At 40.4% G+C, this 23897-nt stretch overlaps 1 protein-coding gene across 3 annotated transcripts in view; it reads left to right on the top strand.

The window, feature by feature from the left end:
* Positions 1–23897, top strand: part of LOC124158516 (transmembrane protein 47) — a 573372-nt gene that overhangs the window by 540507 nt on the left and 8968 nt on the right. For 2 of the 3 annotated variants that reach the window (XM_046533641.1, XM_046533643.1), the window contains exon 2: positions 23434–23620. In XM_046533641.1, the coding sequence (XP_046389597.1) occupies positions 23434–23620 (187 nt within the window). Of the gene's footprint in view, positions 1–21361; positions 21431–23433; positions 23621–23897 lie in introns of those variants that run through there. The other variant, XM_046533642.1, reaches the window with a different exon arrangement.

Below are 23897 nucleotides of genomic sequence, written 5' to 3'. Positions count from 1 at the left end.
TACACTCCTGGCGCGTGCAAAAAAGTGGTGGAAAACCCATACGTCGCAAAACAACGCCCCTGGAAATGGTTGGACAGGGCAGGGTGCGGGAAATGGGAAGTCGGGGAAAGAAACGAGCAGGGCAGTTTTTGCAGGAGCGGCTTTTTTTTCCGAATTCGATGGCTCCGCCCGCTGGTGATTTTTCGTCGGAAATCATGGGAGATGGACCGTTAGCGTCAAATGCCCCCTAGGGCACGCGATTCGGGGGGAGGATAGGAGGGGGGACTACTCTCCTTGCTTCCTCTTTTTTGTCATTTCCAATGGCTTCCAGCTCTCTTTATCGTCAGCTGTAGCGTTGACATTGGCTGGCACTGGTCCCCTTGCTCCGTTTCCTAGGTATTTCAACCCCTTTCCGCCAGTACATACATAAAGGGAGGGAAAAATAAAATATATTTCCTCATCGTGTATTGTTTTGCTTTTCCATGCGTCGCGCGTATTTTGTAAGGTTGAGTATATTATCTGCGTATTTCATCTCTTAGCTTCATGATTGAGAGATTAAAATGCATTTTTTACTCCACTAAATAGTGACTTATTACTCTTTAAGCAATGTTATGTCTCGTACTATCATTGAAGTATTCACTCGGTTAATGTAGGTTTACATGGGAGTATTTTACTCCTGTCACCCCTCCCTTCATGGACTTTTATGGATTTTTTTATAGTTAGGCATACGAAAAAAATATGACTTTCAACAGCATCGTCAAGGATCACAAATTGGAGAAAAATAAATTACAAGCATTTTAATACTATTATAAAATTCAATAACTAACTTATATACTTTCCAGCTTTCTTTATCGTCAGCTGTAGCGTTGGCATTGGCTGGCACTGGTCTGGTTTCCAAATGTCTATCTTCCTCTTCCTCACATACCAAACATTCTTCCATCGAAAACTGTTTTAACGTCCTCTCCTAGATCAGTACTCGCTCCATCCCGACCTTCTGCTTCGTGAAAAAATCGATACAATCTAATAATTTAATGGCTACTGGACATTACTTATGAATCTTTTTATTCGTAGATTTCATAGTTTTCCTCGTCTCTTTTCAATTTTGTGAATATTTCGTGCCACAATAAATATTCTCTTGGGAGGTCACCTTGATTTTCTTTAATTTCATGTTATGTCTTTGATGCGTGCCATTTTTGTTTTCAGATCATATGGTCAGGTGCTGTATTGCTTTTATGTGGTTAAAAATGAAATTGAAGTTACCCATAATGTGATTTTCTTCAATTTGATCTATTTTGGCGGATGTACTAATTGTGTTATGTTGTTACAACTTCTGTTTCTATCACTTCTAAAATTATCTCTATATATTTTGTTACGTCCTAGATAAAACAGTTAATTTAAAGTTGCCTTAAATCTTCTTTGGGGTGCGTTTTCTTCGTCCAAAGTTTTGACGAAAGAATGTAAGCTCAGCTTAAGTCACGCCCGATGAGGATTTGAAGTTCATATTCGTTGAACGTCCGTCGGTCTTGACGTAAATCATTCTTTCGGCGATTTTTTCTCTTAATCCTTGGCCATAGATCCTAGAGGCGTCTTTTACTGTGGCTCATCTTGCCTGGGATCACAGATTGGACGTGCAATCGAACAATAGACCTAACTCTTTCGGAATAGCGCAATCCGATGTTCGTTTTTTTTTATCTCTCCGGAGCGTCGAGCGGGCTCTGGAGGCGTCGCACAAAAGCGCGGAAGTGTCGCCGAGAGAAGGGAGTTGGGCGAGCGAGCTGGCAAAGATTGACCTAATTTTTAGTATCATACGATCCACTCCTGAGCGTATCCTTGTGTAGGAATAGGCGGTGACTATCCCGTGACTCGGTCCAATTAGGAGGCTTACCCCGTGGAGGGCACAGAGCGCTGCGAGAAAAATTGCTCTCTCCAGGGATTTCTAGGATCGTCACGCGGAGCGAGGTGGAAGCTCCCTAATTACACTCGGGATTTTTTTCAGGTCCTTTCTTTCTCGCTCCTTTCCACCCTTTTAGTTTCCGCATTCTTGTGCCGTTTCCGCAGAAATATATATCTCTGCGTCCTCCCGAGTTCACTTGTCCTTCGTCAACTTCGGGACGTTGAGAGACCAATTAATGTTATCCGTATTGAGTTAAATATGAACGAGAGCGCTGGGTTTGGTTGCGCCGTAATCGAAATCTGTGGAAAACGAGCTATGTACACTGGCCATTGTTTTTTTTTTTCATCGGAATTAAATGACGAGCTGGACTCGTCATTTCAACGCGTGGCGTTGGTTGAATTAAAACATTATTTGAACGAACAAACCTCATCCACTGAAATTTTAGTTCGGGGGTTGATCGCTTGGGGTATTTTTATTTTCTCCGCATGTTCATGTCTTTTCAATTCTTACCCATAAGTTACGCTTCGACTAGAAGATTTAACTCAAGTCCTTAATTTCATCCTTGTTTAGGCTTTCGCGGTGTGGTCAGGATTCAGCGTGAAGGTTTTCGGGGTTACTACCGCGTAAATTCATCTCTGCAGACGACAGTTTCGCTGGCATTGCAGCAGCCTTCTTCAGGTCAAGGAAATGAATTTGACCTGAAGAAGCATTATGCAATGCCGGGGAAACTGTCGTCTGCAGAGATGAATCTACGCGGTAGTAACCCCGAAAACCTTCACGCTGAATCCTTAATTTCATCGTTTGTTTTCTTTCTATACTGGTTTCTACGACATTCTTCTTTGTTTACCGCAGTGGAGTTCATAAGTTAGTTATTGAATTTTATGATGGTATTAAAATGCGCGCAAATTATTTATCCCAAATTGTGATCCTTGACGACGCTGTTGAAAATCGTATATATTTTTTTCGTATGCCTAATGATAATGAAATCACATACACAAAAATTCCGCTAAAAGTGAATATTTCCTCCGAGAAATTACTCGTGTAGTACTTTCTATGATATTTTCAATGCATGGTCTAACGGTACTCATCATATATCCCCATGAACTAGACTTTTCTTAAATTAAGTGTAAGATATTGGCCGAAGGAATATATTTTTTCCAATTTTTATTGAAAACATTTACCTAAGCAATTTAATGATCAATTTATCACGGAAACTATTTTTATTTGGTATTCAGTGTAATATTATGAAACACTTTGCAGAGTCTCGCTACAATCTGTTTCTTGTGCGAGAATTATATTTTCTTTCTTGCATTTCACTGCCTGTCACGGATCCGAGATTACGCGATGCTCTATAAAAAAAACTGAGCTATTTTTATTTTTTCTGTCCGCCTGCCGGGCCTCTCCGGGACTCTGCTGGCGGTGGTTTTGTGGACGTGAAAGGGTGAATATCGGGGTGAGGTCGTGTAGGGGATCTTTCGCGGATTAAAGCGTTTCCATCGTTACGTCGAGTTATATCCTTGACGCACTTCCTTTCACCATCCGACCTGCCCATCATCATCATCATCAGCAACTGCGTGTTTTTCTTCCTTCTATTTTTTTTAATTCCCGCGTATATGCGTTCCCGTTTATCAGGTTGTTGTTTGAATGTGATGGCCTCAGAAGAGAAGTCCGTCGAATATCCCTCCTTCCACAAACAACGCTCCCCTTTCCGTCCTATGTCGAATTTGCATGCGCATTATCTCGCGTTAACATTTGTCCGATGCAGTTTGTTTTACGGTTTGCGGATCTCGCGTACGTAATACCCCTCCCCCCCTTCTTTCCTTTCCTGTCACTCGTGACTCGTTCGCGAGCTTCGGCCGGGCGTGACGCCGCCCGTGACATACTTTCGTCGTGAATGCGACGTGATTAATCTGCAACGGAGGGTTATAAATCTTCATCGCTGGTTCTATGCGGCGTTCCAGGGGTAAAAATAGTGCACGCCTATCGGGGGCTCCGCAGCCTTTTAACGAACCCGTCATTGTCGTTCGTTTTGACGTCCTTCGCGTCGCGCGTGCAGCGCTCGGGGGCTTTAACCCTGATGAATTATTTCTCGGGAAATGAAGACGGAGCGAAGTTGTGCGCAACGATAAACCGCGGCTCACCACCAATCACGATGTGATTCGGCTCCCAATTGTGTCGCCGCGCGTGTGGGTTTACCAGCGCTCCGGATCTCTGTGAAGTATCCAATTTGTGCCATTAGAGGAGCTGTTATGACCCTTTTTCTGTCGAAAATAATCGTATTTTTCCCTGTTAATTTTAGTGGTCCATGCTGCTCTAATGGATACGTTAGACACGTGTTTCGAGGGGTATGGCGTGAGGATTGATTACAAGAAGACCAATATTTGCGGTTTTGTTAATCAGTATTAGCTAGGAATGTTAACCTCAGGTTGAATGTAGGCAAGCAAGTACTTGAGCCGGTAGAGCAGGCAGCACATTAGAGGAAAACGGATACAGCAGTAAAGCCAATCAACCCACTAGTAGTTTTTTATTGGTACTAGTTTTTATTGGTTACAGAAGTAACTGATAGCTTCTTAAACCTGATATCTTAAAATGAGTCATTGAGCTAGCACCTTTTTATGTTGTCTTTTGTTTTCTATTTTAATCTTGTTTCATTTTATACCATAAGCCTATACATTTACTGTGAGATTTTGACGAAGAATAACCGTTAGAGTTGTTATATCTGCGTTGAACCACTATCTATTGCTCATGGTTACGTACGTGCACTCGTTTTCAATTCTCATACTGTTTTACTGTTCATTGGAATTTATATTTTTTATATTGAGGCGACATTTAAAAAATAGCCAAGGAAGTACTTCTTCACGTGTAGTACTCTGGTATATCCTTTTCATTTGACGGGGTTATATTCTTTCATCATTGTCTATATTGAAATAGTAGACTTTATTTTCCTTCCTTCTCTTCATATTTTATTGAGACACATTTAAATACCGCAAACTAGGTTGACTTTGGACCAGTTTCTCCAGATTTTCGCTTATAAAGCTTGCGATTAATTTTTTCATTTAGAACACGTTTACCAATAAAAAGTTTAAATTTTTTTCTCTCATTTCTAATTAGTAATTCTGAGATTGGTTAAACTTTAAACCAACAGATTAGTTCTGAGTATGGTCTAATGTCACCCCCATGCTCGGGGTGGCTTTGGACCAATACGTTCTTGCATTAAATTTGAACGGGCCATGCCTTTTGGCAAAATTTCTCCCCATTTTTATGCACATACAACATGATTAGAATTGATTGGGCTAAGAAATGTACACCTTAATACAAACTTAGTGACATTTATTGGCTGAAAAAACAAATCACTTTTGGATGTAAAATTTCGAAGTGTACAATGAGCAGTGACAGCATGTGCCTTATTATGGTTTCAAATCGACAAAATACAAGTTGGTTTTCCAGGAGATGAGTTCGGGCTCTTATATTTTCCTCAGTACAAACTGTTATAGATATCAAATTTCATCTTGCACAGTAGGCCACCTCCAGTATCTTCCTAACCCTTTCCATAGTACTCACAAGGTATTATTTCCTATCAAAAGAAGTGATTTTTCGTGGAAGTACTGCTCTTCCATAATATACTCTTGATCATCTATCTGACAGCCACATCGTCTCCCACCCTAGATTTTAGTTCTCCGTCGTCGTTTGTGGCAGAGGTGGGAAGTGCAGTTTCTGCCTCTCTCCCCCCTTCATCATTTTCCGAAGTAAGTTGGAGTGAAAGATAGCTACTATCAGAAGAATCATCGTATGTCACCTCAGTTTCACTTGTCTCGCTGTTGTCTGAAATTTCAGTCGTCTGTGTGTTCAAATGAGGTGGTCCAAAGACACCAGTAAAACTGAATACTTTCAAAGACTAATTCTCACAAAATCAATGAATATTAAAAAATACGACTGCATCTCAGGATATTTACCCTTACGCATGCAGCTTTCAATTTAATATACGCTATATGGACTCAGAAGCACTCGCGTGCAGCACCAGCAGAAGTTTTGACAGGATTTCAAACATGGACGTAAACAGACAAAATATATTACATCGTATTCCAAAGAGTAGAACGTACTTGCAGGTGTGACAACCTTTCCATGGTGTTCAAACTTAATTACAGAAAGCTAAAGCAACTGCCGTTAACCGCTAAATTTGTGCACTAGAATAGAATGATGGCGGGTTGATTCGAAACCAGTGTGGTCCAAAGTCGCCTCATTTTACGGTATTAACATTATTTTGAAAACCTCTGCGTTTGTGAGATGACGCGGCAATGTTACCCAACCATATGAATGTAGACGTAGAGTAAAAAAAACGACTGACAAATGCTGTTTGAAGCTAGTTAGCCAAAGCTCTTCTTCTCATTTTGTGGAGAGAATTTTGCGCGTGAATAACATTGACCAGCTGTCCTCTTTTATTTTCACTTATTGATTTGCGTTAAATGTGCTTCGTTTTCGATCAATATTCATGTCATTTCCCAAATGCGAAAATTATAAACCTTTAAAGAAAACACTTTCCCTAAAACCTCGAGATTTTACTCTGCGCGTTTGATAGATAACTTTTCGATGTTTAGTATTTTTATGTACTACTACCTCTTTCTTTACTGGTGTGATTTTAATTTTGATTGTCGTTTTTTAAGTGTCGGCACCGCTTTCATTTTCTAAATGTATAAACATGTTTTTTCTCAAGGGAATGACTTTCCGCATAACCTCAAGTTATAATTGTACTTTGGAAGTGTGCGCGCCTCTTTAATTATTTTGCTCGGCCACTTTCTTCCTTACTCCATCCTGCAATGGACTGCTGTTCATTTTCCTTGTTCAGAGAGGCAAAAAATATAATGCCATTTTTGAAGTGCGTTGATCACAGCTTTCGTTTTTTCCCTCTGTGGAAACGTTTCTAGAAGCCCTCTAGTTTTCAGAATACCCCCTTCGTTTGAAGCTCTTACTCTAACATTTTTTTGTTATTTCGAGTGGGTTTTCTACTTTCATTCGTACCGTTTCTTTTTACTGGACTGAGTAAGTCTCCGCTTCGGGATATTTGGTGATTTATCTTGGGCTGCTGCCGTTCATGGCCCTCCTCACTTTTTCTCGTTTTTTGACCAGACGAAGTTCACCGGCAGACCCTTCCGGCGCCTCTAGACGGTTGATATATAAGTGCCAATATGCTCCGAGTTCCTTATACACTTTTCCTTCGATTCTCCTTCTCGCAACTGCTCCGTATCTTATTTTTTCCAAGAGGGAAAGAAAATGCGCTACTGTACATACTTACATATAGAATGGTGAGCTTCCCAATTGCCATCTATTGGTCGCTCTTGTAGGCCCATGCAAAAGGGATATGCTGTTTGGTAGAGCATCCAACGTAAGTTGGAAGGTTCGGAGTTCGAGTCCCAGATAGACATCATTTTTACCCTCTGATATCTGGCTTTTATCATCTACCACAGCACCTATATTCTTGTCGTTTTCTGTTCTGTGTTCTTATCTTTTTCTTTCCCCTTCTGTGAATTGATATTAATGTTTGAATACGCTTGTGTCGTTGTGCGAATGAACGAAGGAGTATTTATTTACTAAGGGAGTATATGGATATATGGCCGTCTATTCCCATGATCTTCAGTCTTTATCGCTTCATTCAAATCCTTGTACTCTTCTGACGAAGTTGTGCATGCAACGAAAATGTAGAACTAAGTTTATTTATTTTATTTGTGGCTGTATGTTTTATATTTGTGCTTTTCCAAATTGAACAATATATATGTATCGCTCCTGTCAGATCCGTTTCCTTTCCCGCAGTTTCGTGGGGCGCAGTATTTCGTCCACCTCTCCTTTCATATACACTCGGAGCCATAACTTGCGCCCCTTGCTTTTCTTGCACCGTCGGGAGCGAGCAAACGCCTCTTCCTCACCCCATAAATTCACTTCACCCCCTTCCCTTTCCTTCACCCTCCCACCCCCTTACTTCCGATGCCTCCAAACTTGAGCCTGGAGTAATCTAGGGAAAGTACCCTCCGCCTTTGAGCTGAGGTCGGCTAACTGCGACCTGCGGGCTGCATTTACCAACAGAAACACTGCCGCGCGGCACGCAATTCTATTGGCTATTTATTTATTTTTGCATTCTTGATCAGGTATCCGCAACATGAGTTTCCGAGGTTCACCTGGTTGTACTCCATGTTTTCAGGGATGAGATAGTTGGTAGGGTTTCCCACTTCCATTCCAACAATTTTTTACGTGGTACCATCACGTGGACTACCTTTCGTCGGGCTCCTACCCCCGATTTATTCACCATTTCATGTTTGAATGCACAAACTTCAATTATCAATTCGTACAGTTACATTTTATTAATATAATAATATATTTTTCGTATTTTTTCTGCAAATATTTTATTACAATAATTTCACAACATCATTTTTAATTGGTACCGTATTTCCCATCCTTTCTCCCCTTGACTACACAATTCTGGATCCCTCATATCGTATTTTACAAGCATGGATACTTGACTGTATATTCATACAAGTACTTATTTTAAAATTCTTATGTTACTTGGCCATGCTTTCAGTATTTATTCGCTTTTTGTCACGTGTCTCAAAAAGCATACTTTTCTATGCTCTGGAAATTATATCCTGGAATGTAGGCACATAAGATCATGGTAATGACGTGGGGTTGCCGAAACTGTAGGATATAATAAACTCGTATTTCCAGCTCGTGCAGGGCTTTTTGAAAAAAGAAATAGAGAGATAGGTACTCATTTAGCTTCTTTTTGCTGGAAAATATAATGAATGATCACTTCTCTAGCTAATTTTTGATTAACTTTTTAAACTGATAACAATTTAACGGTTAAATATTATTTATTTTTTATATTAGTACTTTGATGCAGGAGCACTAGCTCTTGTTCCTGCCAAACCCACTGCCTCTGCATCTCCTCAAAAAATTTCATATCCTCGTCGACAACCTTCAGCTCTTTCTCTTTCCTTTCCTCTCCGTCCATTTCACCCTCGTCGATTCTGCCTCACGTCTTTATTTCGATAGCCTCCTGTCTTTCACCATCCTCCCCTCTCAATGTCCGCGTTTCCTTCCCGTGTAGCGTAAACTCATGATAAGAGTCAACACTAGTCTTTTCGTTGCGTAATCACGAAACGAACCTCTCATCAGATGATATTTCCTGAGCATTTTCCCCTCCTTGCCTTACGCAAACTTCTTCCTGACATCCTTACTGTTATTTACGCGTATCTTAAATGTGCTGTCCGAATAGTAAACTTCAGATAACTTATAAAAATATTTTTGTCGGCATAAGTTATTTTAAATTTTTTTCAAATTACCGTTGGCTTTTATATTGATATGGGCGTGAAAAATTTACAAAACAAAATGCCTAATATGCTTTATAATATCAATTAATAAGCGTAGTACGGCCTCGCATTAGTGGAAATAAATGAAACTACCCAAGGGCGTACTAATAACTGGATAAGTACGGTATTGAGTATAAGAAGGGGTTAGATTTAAGGGGGTGGGGGAGTAAAATCAATGTGCAAAATAAAACTAGATTAGAATAGAAAACAACGGAACATTGACGTACATACTAGCTCGCCCTCTCACTCGCCTTGCAGATTTACCAGAGGAACGAATTTCCGGGTAGGTCTCTGGCACACACGAGCTCAGGCTTTTAAAGCTTTCACTCACGCCAGCGAGCTCATCCAAACTAATAAAAAATGATGTATTGAAAAACCAAGTACCAAGTACACGCTTTCTCTAGAACTTCGCAGTTAAGCTTCGAGGAACAAATTCCACTTAGGTCTCAAACGCGCACGTACTGAGGTTTGCGAACTCATCACTTATGCTGATTACCGCCATCTGACTGATAAATATACTGAAATTGTGTTTTGGGAAATTTTACGTGTGCCTACATTCATACTTACTCCTTTGCCTCCCTTCCAACAAGATCATTTCTTATCAAATCCCATGTCTCGCCCGATTTTAATAATATAGGTATTCTTATTCTAAGTACAAGTAATACTGTAAAAATATCGGTCATTTTCGCGTCAGCTGCCCGAGGAAACTGCTTGAGCACTGTTGCCCAAGCTTTGGAGACCGTCATTCGGGGGCCGTCATAATTCTGTCAACCATAGGCTAGCCCTTCCTCCGTCGCTATTTCCTCTTTCATTGACCTTCGCCCCTTTGCCCCGCCCCTGTAGGGCAGTGGCCCCCGACGCCCTTGGACTGCAGCCGCCGATGATTGAGTTACGGCGTTTGGAAATCGAATGGATCCCATGTGCTCCCGCTTTTCTCATCCCCACCCAGATGAGGTCGAGGTTTATTTAAGTTATTTCCGCCGACGTTTTCGGCCCTTATGATTTCACCGTTGTTCAATCGTTGCTCCTTGTAACGCGTTTAATTTTTATTAATATATTTTCATATTTTTCCAAGTAAATTATATCAAACATCATTTGAATCATTTAATTTGGCACATCGTCAATTGGTTAAATGGAAGAAGCTTGAAGGTGACAGCCGATCATATTTATTCCATACAATCGGTCGTGGTTCCGCCAATTCTGTTCATGTATTCAATTGAAATGTATTATGTCGCTTCCTTATACTTTTTATCTCAATTTTAACCATCTCATCTAGAGTAGTCCGATTAATTACATCTGCTGTGACGTTTTAAATATCACGTTTACTGTCTGGCATTACTTGGTGGAACTCCATATTATATTCTTCGCTTTCACATTCTCTTGAAAAAGCGACCAGCATCGGTCGGGAAACGTTGTAGCCATCAGAAAATTGACGCGACGACATAGCCCAAAAGTTTATTTTTAATAACATCCATATTATATGTAAATTAATCAATCGCTTAGTCAATCATAAATGTTTTGCAGATATCCTCTTATATAGCAAAACAAACCGACCGCGGTTTAAAAAGTTCGACTCCGGTCCTATATATTTATATTTTCGATTTCGTATGTACGGACTTAATTCCGTCGACCACCTCCTTGCCATTCCACTCCGTTGCCATTTCCGCTTACATCGACCGCCACCTCTGCCCCTCGCCCCCCCTCCCCTCTACCCCCCGTCGCCCCCCTTTGGCCCAGCGTCGCCTTACCGCCCTTATATGTACTACAGCCGCCGATGATTGAGTGACGGCCCTTGGAAATCGAATGGATCCCATGTGGTCCCGCTTTTCTCATCTCCACATGTCCCACGCACGCTTTATATTGCTCATCCGCCGCCCAGCGGAGTAAATCACGTTTCCCCGCTCCTCCTGTTTATCTCTCCCCCACCCCTCCCCCGCCCCTCCACCGCAAATATATATTCCCCGCACATATTCCTCCCCTCATTCCCCGAGGTTATCATTGAGGGCGTCTCAAATCTTGTATTTACTTTTTTTTTAGAATGGTAGGACTTGGTGTATGTTTGTGTGTTTGAATTCGTTGGCAATCACGCTACGAGGTGTGTTCAGAAAATTACGGGAACTAAATTTTTAAATTTTTCGCGAGTTTGGAGATTCCGATCGTCAGTTTTTTTTAATATCGGTATACATGCCCCTGATTGATAAAGTATGACAAAACTTTCAGCCGTATTCATTTTTTTACTTTTTCTGTGGCTGTCGCGAAGGTTAGACGTGTTTTTATGAGCACGGACTTCATTGCTTGTTCGTGAATTTTTGGCCAAAAAACAAACAACCTCCATGCTCGCCAGACATTGCTACGTGTGACTTTTTCCAATATCTAAAAATGAAGAGAACCTCAAAGGGCAAGGCGTTTTACAAGCATAGATGATATTAAAAGAAATCACTGACAGAGCTAAAGGAAATGAAAAAGGTCGAGTTTGTGAATTGTTTCGAGGATTGAAAGAAGCGCTGGCGCTAGTGTATAATATCTAACTGGTAATATTTTGAAGGAGACAGCATTAATGTAGACGAATAAATATATTTTTTTTTGTCAAAAAAAACTGAAATTCTCGTCATTTTCTAAACACTCGTACTTCGTTTTTTTCATCGATCACCGTATTTGAGGAGTCAGAAAACTTTTCCGAAATAATACTTCTAGTTTAGGAATAAATGAATCACTTGATGCGTTCCTCACTCACTCCTTACTTCCAACTATGTTGGATTGGTACAGTATAGTATTTGGGAGACGACCGGCAACTGAGATCGTTTTCGTCGTGAGGAAAGGGTGGAGAGAAACCCGGCGTCGGCATTAGCCTGCTGTTAGCGAAAGGCGCCTACGAGGCCACGGCTTAACGTCCGATTCGACGGACGGAGTGCTGCGCTTGAAGTGCCCTCCTCACAACAATCAAGCAGGTCTCGGATAGTCTCTAATACTTCTATATCAACGCCGGGATTTGAACGCGGGGCCACGTGTTGTGAAGCCAACACTAGCCACCTCACGAACCCGATCCCCCGAACATGTTTTGATAATGTTATGACGAGGTTGATTATGACGTAACAGTGTGAAAACCATGGTCGGTCATAAATTTTCTGTTAAATAAGTTAATACTTTGCATATTCGACAGATTTTTATCCGACAGTGACCGCAGTTTCAACTACTTAGCGCCATAGTGATTCTAACTAAATCTGTTTAATTAGCTTTTGTTGGATTAGTTTAACACACTACTAATGAAGACTATTAGTGTGTGAACCTGACGCTCAGTTTTTGAAACCGTGGTCACTGTCGCATGAAAATCTATGGATTATATATAATAAGTATTATTTAATTCTATATGAAATTTTTCCACCAAGTGACGCCTGAAGGAGTTCATAAGTCAGAGTTTTAAAGCGTCGTGGTTTGGCATATCAAGAGACTTTTCTTTATCTTTGTCGTGCATGCGCATTAAATCCGTAAACGTCAAACAAAAACTCTGATACATAAAAAAATTTGACATCTGCAGTAGATATCATGTTTGTTTACTATCAATGTGGATGATTTTGATGGGCTAGATCTAAAGGTGACCTTAGAATTATTTTATAAAGACGGGCTCGTGAGTTATTTTGCTCTATGTTAGTTCATCTTTCCTCATAGCAATTACAGAACATTGATACTCGTTCGTAGATTACTCTGGCAGAGCGAAATTTCAGAATTAATTGAGTTCGAATCTCATTATCATTGTGGAATAAGGTGGGATAGGTGGCTCGTTGGAACGGTATGGAATTGAACAGATGCGTTAGCCTTAATTCGAGGATAATATTGATGTTCGATTTCTGGAAGTAGACTCTTATTTACTTTTAATCTAACAGGGAAATGAACCCTTATTCGTAAGCACTGGCATTGTAAAGTAGAAGGCTCGTTGAGTTTTGTGATTTTTACTTTCGCTGCCTGTGTTGAGGCTTTTCGCAATGTTTAACCCTTTTTCCATTGAAATTTTTTGTGCTTCACATTCCTACTTTTTTAAAAAAAGAAGGTTGAAATGCATTTTTTCATGAGTTAATTTTTTGAGATTACCAATACCAGTGATTTCTTCATGGATAACTTTTTTCTTTTTTCGTGATCGTACTTGACATGTTTGCTAGGAGGCTGAAAAATGAGTGCGTTTTAAATTTGTGGGATGACATTGTGTATACACTGCCCCAACGTTAATAAAATCCAGCCCTAATACGGCGGACTTTTTACATTTATGCAACTCGGTTTGTAAATGAATGAATTTCAAATTACATCATTGCAAATTTTGTTTGCAGAGCGTTAAAGTGGCCTCGGAAACGTCAATCTACGCTTGCAAGCACCCGACCGGCTGATTTATGTGCACTGGAATCCCGTTTAACCAATATTGACTCGAATTTTGTTTCGCCCGCGTACATTTTTATCATCGAGAGCCCATGTTACGCCACAAATTTCATCCACTGCTTTGATAGGTGTACCCTCGCTTAAATATTATCGGATTTCGTTCATTATCCCTGCAATCTTCGACGAGGCATTTTTACTGGCTTTGAGTGAGCATCGTTAATTAAATAATGATCATTTAGCTGCATGACTGTTCCGAAATTCTCGATTCTGGTTTTTTCGACGTTGCGACATTCGCATAACGTTCTTCTTTTTTATCATTTACGGTTATTTCCCATTTTTTCCATACTCAAATGAGGTGGTTCATTGATTAAGTAATTATTAATTATTCTACCACAATTTTTTTCCTGGGAATTGGTGATTTGTACTGATTTTAATGGATTGAGCTTAGGGTTCATTTTGAAATAAATTTAGAGGCTTCTAGATGTGATAAGAAAGAGATGTTGTGCAAACCACTAGGAAGAAGAATATGTTACAGATAAATTGATAATTGGCTTGACACACTCTTCAGCTTGGTTGAAAAAACTACATGTGATGTGCATTACTGCGCTTAATATGAAGCATTTATATTTTACTTGCATTTCCAACAGTTTTCACAAAAATATTGCAGAGAAGAGTATTAAAGTGACACTCATATAGAAAAAGAATGAAAGGGAGAAGGCCTCATTGTGAATTGAAGAGGGAAGTCGATGAAAGTAGTGGAGACGGCCAGAATACTTCTTAAATATTTAAATAAACTCATTGCAAACTTTGGTACCTTCATCGGTTGAATGCTTTAATAATAATCTAAGATTGCAATGGGTCTTACTTGGATCGACACATAGTTCGAACGTGTGACCTTAAGCGTTGGTTTTAAAGTCCGCGTAATAGGGTAGTTTCCTTCATCAAAGAAAACGAAAGGCATTGATTACGATTCGTTACCCACCATTAGTGTATTCATAATAAACAAATTATTTGGTTTCAGGAATACCGGTTTAGACGAATGGCAATGGTCAATTTTATCCTCATTTTGAAAAATGCCAGATTGGCGCCCATGCGATGCCACTCCACGTTACGTCACAGGGACCTAGTTTCTATACGAGTAGATGGGAGTTTTACATCGTCTGAGATTACCAATGCAAGTATGAGGCAGAGAGCTCAGGGAAACATGTCTTAATAATCACCTATTAAAACTGGCTAAGGTCGGAAAGTTTTCTTCGTTTGATAAGGTATTAATAATCCTTATTTAAGCCAAGCGCTACCAGCTAGCAGGGTACTCTGCTACCTGCTAGCATCCTGCGTTGCATCAGTGGTCAAAGCCTCGCCCCAAGGTCACCTCACTTGCGGCAGCGGGACCAGAACGACGTCACACGGAGTTTTCCCAGCATTCATACTTAGCAGTCGCGTTTTCGCGCGCATGAAAATTTTCACTTTTCATTCAATCGCGAAAAATAAATATCGTCATTTAAAAATCTAAGAGCGTGAAATGCGTACTCCAGGAGTAATAATCTTTCGATTTAGGCAACGAAAAAATAATAGGAAACCACCCTATTAAGTCATCTGCCTGCCACTACCCTCTCCCCCTTATTCTTTCCCAGGAATCTGTGCCCGTCATCTTCACCCCCATGGCCCTCGTAACCTCTCCCTCGCCCCTTTCCTTCCCTTCCATGCCCAAGTGTCCCCGCGTGCGTTTCTTTATCGCGTGGCTCTCTGCCCTTCATCATGTTAACCCACCCCTTCCTTCCCCTCTACCCTCTCGTTAGTATGCTAAGCCTGTGCCCCTCCTCTTGCGATATATCTCCCTGAATCCCGCCTTCGCGGGGGTTTTATCGGCGAGAATTGTCCGGCGCTGGCAGCGTGTATGGAGGAGAGCGGAATCGACAAGATTAATCGGTGAGAATCGGCGTGATTAATCGCCGGCGGCGGCAGATGAGTGCGAAACTGGACCCTCTAATGGAGGCGCAGGAGGAGAGAAAATGAAGTCATCGGGTGATTTTAATAAGGCCGAAAATTCATTGCTCCCTATTTTATCTTCTCTCCGTGAGAGAGGCGTAATCAGTCTAGTGCGTGCAAATCGTAGGGTCCGTACTTGCGTAAATATTTTCGAAATTACAGGAAAATTGAAGCACTGCTTACTTAAAATCTCGTTGTTTTAATGTAAAATGAATTAAGTGATTAACAGATTACTACTCGTGTTTCGATTGTTACGCAACCATCATCGGGTACCTGCGTAACAATCCCTAATGATGGTTGCGTAACAATCGAAACACGAGTAGTAACCTGTTATAATAAATTAGTGGGAAATACGACATCTCAGTTGATCATTGTTAACCTCATGTTTAAATCACCGTTCATGCCCTACTCCAGGAACGCCATATTGAATGGTGCTACGATGTGATCATTGGATTGATATAACTCTCTTGGGTTTGTTGTTCCTTGCGCTGTCCGGCTAGAACGCATGGATGTGGAGATCAAGCATTCCTGTTGACTCACCTTTCCCTCTAGGATTGGAAAATACTTCCAGGATTGTCAATAATCCGGATTATTGGATTACACTTATTGGATTCACTCCTCTTTACCGTTCACGGAACTTGTCATAGTTCATGCAATGCGCGTAGGCGTCAATTTAATTACTTCGGAAGGAATTTTCTCTTCTCAGTTTTTATTTGCTCCCACTCATATATTAGTTTATCTCATGACATATTACAGAATATAATAATCATGTATATTTCGCTTAACGATGTATTGAAATTATGGAAGTACATGTCCTTGGTTTAAATTGGAGGTTATTTTTTTAAGAGAATCCAAATTTGTGTGCAATTATAGTCTGCCACGATCCTTGAATACGTATTTAATGTTTCCTGTAGACTAATTGTTTTTTATCATCGCCATTCCTTAAGTTTCTACTGGAACTTATCCACTCAAACTTTGCAAATTATTGCTCTTATCTCGTTTGCCTTAAATTGTCGACGGCCTCGCTAGCGGCGGGGTAAAGTTCTCGCCTGCCAAACAAGAGGTCGCGGGTTTGAGTCCCGCCTGGGTAGATTGTCCCTATTCAGGGCTTGGTTTTTCGCGGGCGCATTTAATTTTTAAATGAGTTGAAGACCCCGGTTTAAAATGGCCAAGATGTGTCGTCTTCGTTGGTACGGGAATAAATAAGAAAAAATTTAGTCATATTTCAATTTTTGGGTCGCATGAGGCATCTTGAGGTGTTTTATTAGCCAATATTTTTCATCATCTGCTATTTTATTGCAGTTCGGTTCAAGTTTTCGTGGATTTACGTAGCAGTCATTGGTGATAAGCACCTTCCGATGGTACCCAGGTGTAGGTATCGGGCAGGATATGCATGTATTTACCGGAAACAGGCGTTTCCCTCGATACAAGAGGCGTTGCCCGCGCCGTATGTGTCAGCCGCTAAGCATCTGGCGAAGGAGTGCTCTGGAAGCCATCTCTCGGCCGATTTCCGAAGTGCGCCCGTCTCTGCGTTTGACTTTCCCCGTTAGCTTCTTATTCCATACGAGGCAACGAATTCCACCCTTGATTCTTTTCTGGAGAGATATCACGTCTTTTTACCATTGCCTCCGAGAATTTACCATTTTTCTGACTAAGGAGTTAATTTTTTTAAATGTGTACGACGTTGGAAGTTATAGCTGCCGTGGTTTTAAATAATGACCCCTCAAAATTAGAAAATGGAAGTAAAATATGACATACCTGCTCTAACATAGGTATTTTTAAATATTTTAACCTGTTCTCACCTTTCCTTATTGCTCAGTGTAACCTCCATTGGCCTCTTACTAGGGATGCGTGAAAATCGCAAATGCGATATAGATGCGATGTGCGCAAATAAATGCGATATAGATGCAATGACTGGACTTTTATGATATTTTTACGCAAATTTGACTTTTCGACGGCAAATTTCGTACATTTTGTACCGAGTGTAGTTTAAATCCTCCGCCGATACTCCCCGCTTAAAGTATGTGAGAGACTGGCCAGCTCATAGTTTGCTGGAACTCTACGTGGCCGCGAACTACAAGTGGGCGCGGGCAAGCTACACCTCCGCCACTATATGTATTATTCCTTAATTTATTGTTCTGCAACATAATTATTTAAAAGATTCAGTATTTAGTCATACAACTGTGTTTCATTACATTTTATCGTCATCTACCTCATTATGAAAATAAAAAATAGACGCTACAAAATGCGATAAACAGTCATTGAAAGTGCGATAAAATAAAAATGAACGTGCGATTTTCACGTATCTCTACCTATCAGCCGTACCTGGAATCGAATAATTGTAGTGACTGCAGAGCCGGAGTTCAATTCTCAGTGGTTAATTTTAGTTTTTTTTAAGAGATTCCGTTGTCCACTTTAATGCCGTGAAGAGAGATGCGGGGAGATGAATGAGTGAGCGATTGGATAGTTGAATACCTATTCTAGTGATTTTCAAGAATAGTGTAGTTTCCTTCATCAAAGAAAACGAAAGGTATTGATTGCGATTCGTTACCCACCAATAGTGTATTCATAATATACAAATTATTTGGTTTTAGAATTCCCAGTTTAGACGAATGTTAATCGTCAATTTTAACCTCATTTGAAAAAGGCCAGATTAGGTCCCTTGCGATGCCACTCCACATGACGTCAAAAGGACCTAGATTTTATACGAGTAGATAGGAGTTTTACATCGTCTGATATTACCAATGAATTCATGAGACACAGACTTCAGGAAAACATCTCTCAATAATCATCTATTAAAACTGCCTATGTTCGGAAAGTTTCCTTCGTTTGGTAAGGTATTAATAATCCTTATTTAAGCCAAGCGCTACCTGCTAGCAGGGTACTCTGCTACCTGCCAGCAGCCAGCATCGCAGCGGCGCACAATATCCTCACCCCAAGGTCACCTCACACGGCGGAGGCGGGAACCAGAAGGACGTCACACGGGCTTTTCCCAGCATTCATGCTTAGCCCTCGCGTTTTCGCGCGCTTGAAATTTTTCACTTTTCAATTAATCGCGAAAAATATATATCGTCATTTAAAAATCTAAAAGCGTGAAATACGTACTCCAGGAGTAATAATCTTTCGATTTAGGCAATAAAGAATAATAGGAAACCACCCTGTTGGTAGAAGGGTTGGAAAAACATTTTCATGAACACATAAACGTGATTGACTATGGGAAAAGTATTTTTTTTTAATTTCAGCAAATAGCCGCGATTTAAACGTTTACGGAATCAAATCAGATGATCCAAGCGTGATGAAGTGAAATTTTTTTACATCTTGAAATAAGTACTTGCAATTTATCACAGCCACAATCGTAGAAAATTGAAAGTGCTCATTTCAGTACTTCACGGAATCGCCCGAAAATTATAATTTTTTTAGGAGTAAAAGTAATTCGCTATAACCTGAACATAAGCTGTAGAGGTAAAAAGGGTTCGCGGTAGCTTAACCCTTTAGAATACGCGGGGCTCATGCGGGATATCCAGGTTCGTTTCCAGGTGAGGGCGAGTGAATTTTCCCTTGTGGAATTTTGGCGCCTAGTGAAAACAAAAAGTATAACATTTTGAAGGACCGAGCTGAAAACAAAGGTTAGTCTTGAAATCAGCGCAGTTGTTATTTGAACAGGCGGAGCTTTATATGGTTTCTTGCGAAGTGTGGGGGAGAAATCTAGGTCAAGTACTAGGTATATTAAGAGATTAGTGCTAACTAAGGAGGATCTTAACGGCAAGAGAAAGTGTATGATGGAGTACTCGTGTTTTATCGTAAGCAGAAGTAAAACCGCCCAAGCGTTCGTAGGATATGGTGAGTTTCCAGCCATAGGTCGAGAAGCGGCTATTAATGAGGATTAAAAGTCATTAAATGGACAGAAATTGTGTAATTGAGCCGTGTGGGACCTTTGGATAGAACTTGGAACCTTTAATTTCCGCTAAATCCCTATTTAAAATGCGTGCATTCAGCTGCTTTTACTGCCTCTGTAGGAAAATGGGACCTCTATGTTTGATTTGATGCTAAAAATTATTTTAATCTATATAAAATATCATATATCAGCTCAGTATTTTTTTCATTAGTTATAAGAATCAAATAAGGAAAAAATCGTCACAAGGCCAATATAATCGATGACTGATTGCTGATTCACGTGGATTACAATTTCCTATCAGGAGGTACTTAAGTAGCCATGCTAGCTTAGTTTACAATTGACCGTAGGGTAGAAAGAAATTAATTAATTTTTTCACTAGTTACTGTTTTTTTTAATATTTTTAGGTGATTTTAAATTTCACTGTAATTTTTTTCCTTGCTACCAGCTATATTCTTCCCTTATGATATGTAATTTTTTCCGGCCTCGGTGTCGGCAGGGCAAAGTCCTCGCCTGATAAATCGAAGGTCGGGGGCCGAGTCTCGCTTGGGTAGAATGCCCCTATTCAAGGCATGGCTGCATATTTGTGTATGTTTATTCGCTAAATGTCACGGAAACCCCTATGTAAAGGCCAGATAGCGCTGTTTTCGATGGTGTGGCATTAAAGAAATAAATTTATAATGATCACTTTCTATTGGGGCCGGTCTGCGTAATGTTCACTTATTTTTCTATGTATTTTACCCCTGATTATCAGAAATTAAACTCGTTCTTGCGTAACGTATCGTATTTTTATACCGGCTTTTAAGTAAATCGGAGAAACTTAAAATTTCAAGCTGGGACAACATTCTGAAATGTTGCTAATAGGCACGTCAAAAAATTGAAGGCTGCAAAATTTTGATTTAAAAGGTAGCTATCGAATATGTCTGCGGATGATAATAATTGTAATGATTAAAAATTGTACAATCAGCAATTGCGAGTGACGATGTTGATGATCTCAGGAAATATCCATGGACGTGCTTCGGGCAGCAGAAATTAACATCACGTCAGGAAGCCCTACACTGATAGGTTATTTTCTGTGTGCAAGCACGGCTTACTCTGATTCCCGCTAAATAGTCTTGGCGTAGTGCTAATGAAAGCTTAAAGAGTCATTAGACTAAGCGATCGGCTCTTGGTACGGTGGACAAGGAGAAATTCAATCTTCTCTGTGCACTACGCGTGTGATTGGTCCAGCGGCGGTAGCAGATTCACGGGTGGGAATTTCGCTTGTTTTGTACTGCAAGGGAAGGCGGCCCATTACCCAATTAAGTAAAAAAATCGACGAAAAATGGACACAATTGACGTATTGAGGACGTGTTTGAGAAAGGCGTGAGTCATGAACGTTATCCGTAGTCGTAAATATTATCGCAAATTGTTATTACACATGCTGCACAATTTCCTGAAAAGAAAAACCTTTCCTCTCCAACCGCACGTTATAAAACAACATTTAAGTAGTCTATTTTTGTTTTTCTCCGGGTTCCCACTGAACTTTGAGTAATATGCATGCTTCAAAAACATTTCAGTAGGCTGTTTATTTAATATGACGTCCATTGTATACCAAAATATTTCGTAATCGCCTCCTTCCTCGAATAGCCCGTCCCGAGATTTACGGCGACCTAATCAGAATTACCGGATGTAGCCATAACACTGCTTTTCTCTCTCTATTAGAAGGAACAAGGGATATTCGCCGTCGGAAATTCCTATTCGGTGATCGTGGCTTAGAGCTAAGCGTTAAGCAAGCACGCCTCTCGTGAGCGCGTTCAGTCGACTGCCGGAGCTCGCAATTATCGTTTCTCCTTCTCTAGTGGCGTGCGCTGTTCCTCTCCCGCGTGTTAGCACGTCTGCACTTCCTTCACTTGTGTCGGCTGAAGCACCGCAATGGCTTACAATCGCCGTCTGAATTCTTCCGAATTACACCAGGTTCTGCCTTGTTTATCTACTGGTACCTCTCTTAAAATTGAATTATGTTTAACAGGACAGTTTTATTAAATCTTGCTCGCTTGATGTTCTTTCTCGGCGTATTACTTTTGTAAATCTTATTTATTATGCCCATAAAACTGACTTGCAATTTTCTACGTTAATTTCACTCGCACTACCCTTTGTGTTGTGTTGTTGTACCTATTGTGTTGTCTCGGTGTACAGCGTCTTGGAAGGTAACCTTGATTTATCACCGGGTAACCGTTGCCATGGTTACCGACGTTTCGGAAACTTGATCCTCTGGGGTTATGATGGGAGCCGATTCGGTTACCGAAACGTCAGCAGCCATATTGTCAACATTAATAGGGAGAGGAACCAGACTCACCTGCCAAGATTACTCCCTCTCCATTTCGTATCATCATCAGGTGACTGTGATACCAAATATGTTGAAACTGGTTGTTGTGAGTTAAATCATTACGAAAATTTTCCTGCCAGTTTTATATCAATAGGCTAGGCTTCCACCAGACACAGATTGAAAACTCTCGCTACGTCAAAAACTTACACTACGAGGCACAGGTTTTAGAAGTTCAGCCCTCCCCCTCTTTTCGATATTTTTCCCTTGTGGCGACTACCCGCGATACATCGGCTGAAGAGACCTCTAGCCCAGGGGCAATTATTCTCTGATACTCCATTTTTCGATGTAATTATGTTTCATAATTTCTGCCAAAAAAGCAAGGATGAGTTTTACTTTCAGCATTTTACGAAATATATAACTTATTTAATGAAATGTTTGGTTTTCCGATGCGTGCGAATCGACAACAAACTAACAAAGGCAACCCGCATACCGCTGTGGTTTTCCGCGGCACAAATTTCTGGCTTGTGCTATCTTGAAATTTTCAGCACATGAACGTTGGACTCGTGCCAACATTTGACCGTACCTAATTTTTAAAGTGTCACTTCAGAATGTTCTCAGATGTTAAAATTTTCAGATTCGGGCAAGTGTTAAGGCAAACGTCTACTCAAGATACCCTGAAAATTTCAAAATGACTGCGTAAGTTTAAAACGAGTACTTTGAGAACAAAAAAAACTAAATACGACGACCGGTGGAGTGGGAGTGATGCGTCCTCTTAATTGTGTGAGGGGTATAATAATGTGGATTATCACATTTCAGCAAATGGGTAAAACTGTGTATTATCGACGAATTTTGTAATGGAATAAACCTATAGGCTACGTATTTCACAGGTTAAAATTTATTTTCGCCTTTAATTTAAGACTTAAAACTCTTTAAAAGTGACTGCGTGAGTCGAAAAGGCGATGCTCGTTTTCCCGGGTTTCCTCCGCGTCGATTCAATTTCCTTGTCAGGTCCTCCGGGTTTTACAGCATACGTCTTCAGCTTTTCAACGTCGAAATCCATAGGAAGGCGTCAAACCTGAATAAGACTGGCTCTGATGCTGGTAAAACTGTTGTGTGTGAGAAACGTACGTGGGGAGAACCCAAAAAAAGAAGCTGTGCCTCTTTTAAAACTCCACAAAAGCCGTGATACATTTCTGTGCCAGTCAAATCTTTGATCAATGTCATTTTTTTATATTGATTAAGTATTCAAGTTGTTCAATGCCACCACCTTGAACTATTATCATTATCAGTGCTACAAATCATATCTCTATTTGTTTCCTTTTGTGAAGCACCAGTAATTTTTAACTGATAAATTCTTAATATTAATTCTTGACCACTCTATCACAATGGAATGGTTTCTTTTTATGGAGCTATGGGCAATAAATTTTTATCTACTGCATCTATAGATATATATTTGCATACGTTTTCTTTCTGTGACATTTTCATCATCATCAGCCCTGATGGCATTTATGGGTTAATACCAATTTGGTAGTAACTATCAGCGCTGGTGAAGATGATGTTAAAAAAAACTAAATTTTTGCACATTTATGTTGCTATGTTTAACGTAGGCATTCATTTTTCCACAAGTTTGACTTATGATTTCTCCCTGCAGGTGATAGCCTTCATATGCGGTCTCATCGTCATCATTCTGATGATCATGGCGTTGGCCAGCACAGATTGGCTGATGGCTGCTGGGTGGCGCCAGGGCCTCTTCATTCACTGCATTGGCGAGAATGCTCCAACACCCCTGCCCTTCAACCAGCAGGCGCCACCAGACTGTTACCAGGCAAGAGACGTCGGTATGTATCGTGCATTTTATCACTCCCATGATTTTCTTGTTTCTTTTAAGTATATAGGTTTCAAGAAGACAATCGTGTAATCCCTTTGGAGAAGGTAATGCTGGTGGAATCTGTAGTAAGGCCTGTTTAACGATACATTAACACGTACGAGTTAATGTCTGTTTGCATGAATGATTTTTGTGGACCGGAACGGAACATGTACGAATGCATGAACCAAATTAGAACAGGTTCTAATTTTTTGTGCATGCATTCGCACAAGTTGGATGGTTACACTGTG

This window comes from Ischnura elegans, chromosome 5, assembly GCF_921293095.1.
Source record: "Ischnura elegans chromosome 5, ioIscEleg1.1, whole genome shotgun sequence".
Lineage (NCBI taxonomy): Eukaryota > Metazoa > Arthropoda > Insecta > Odonata > Coenagrionidae > Ischnura > Ischnura elegans.
Note: the sequence above shows the minus strand (reverse complement) of the source record. Positions and strands in the feature narration are given on the sequence as shown.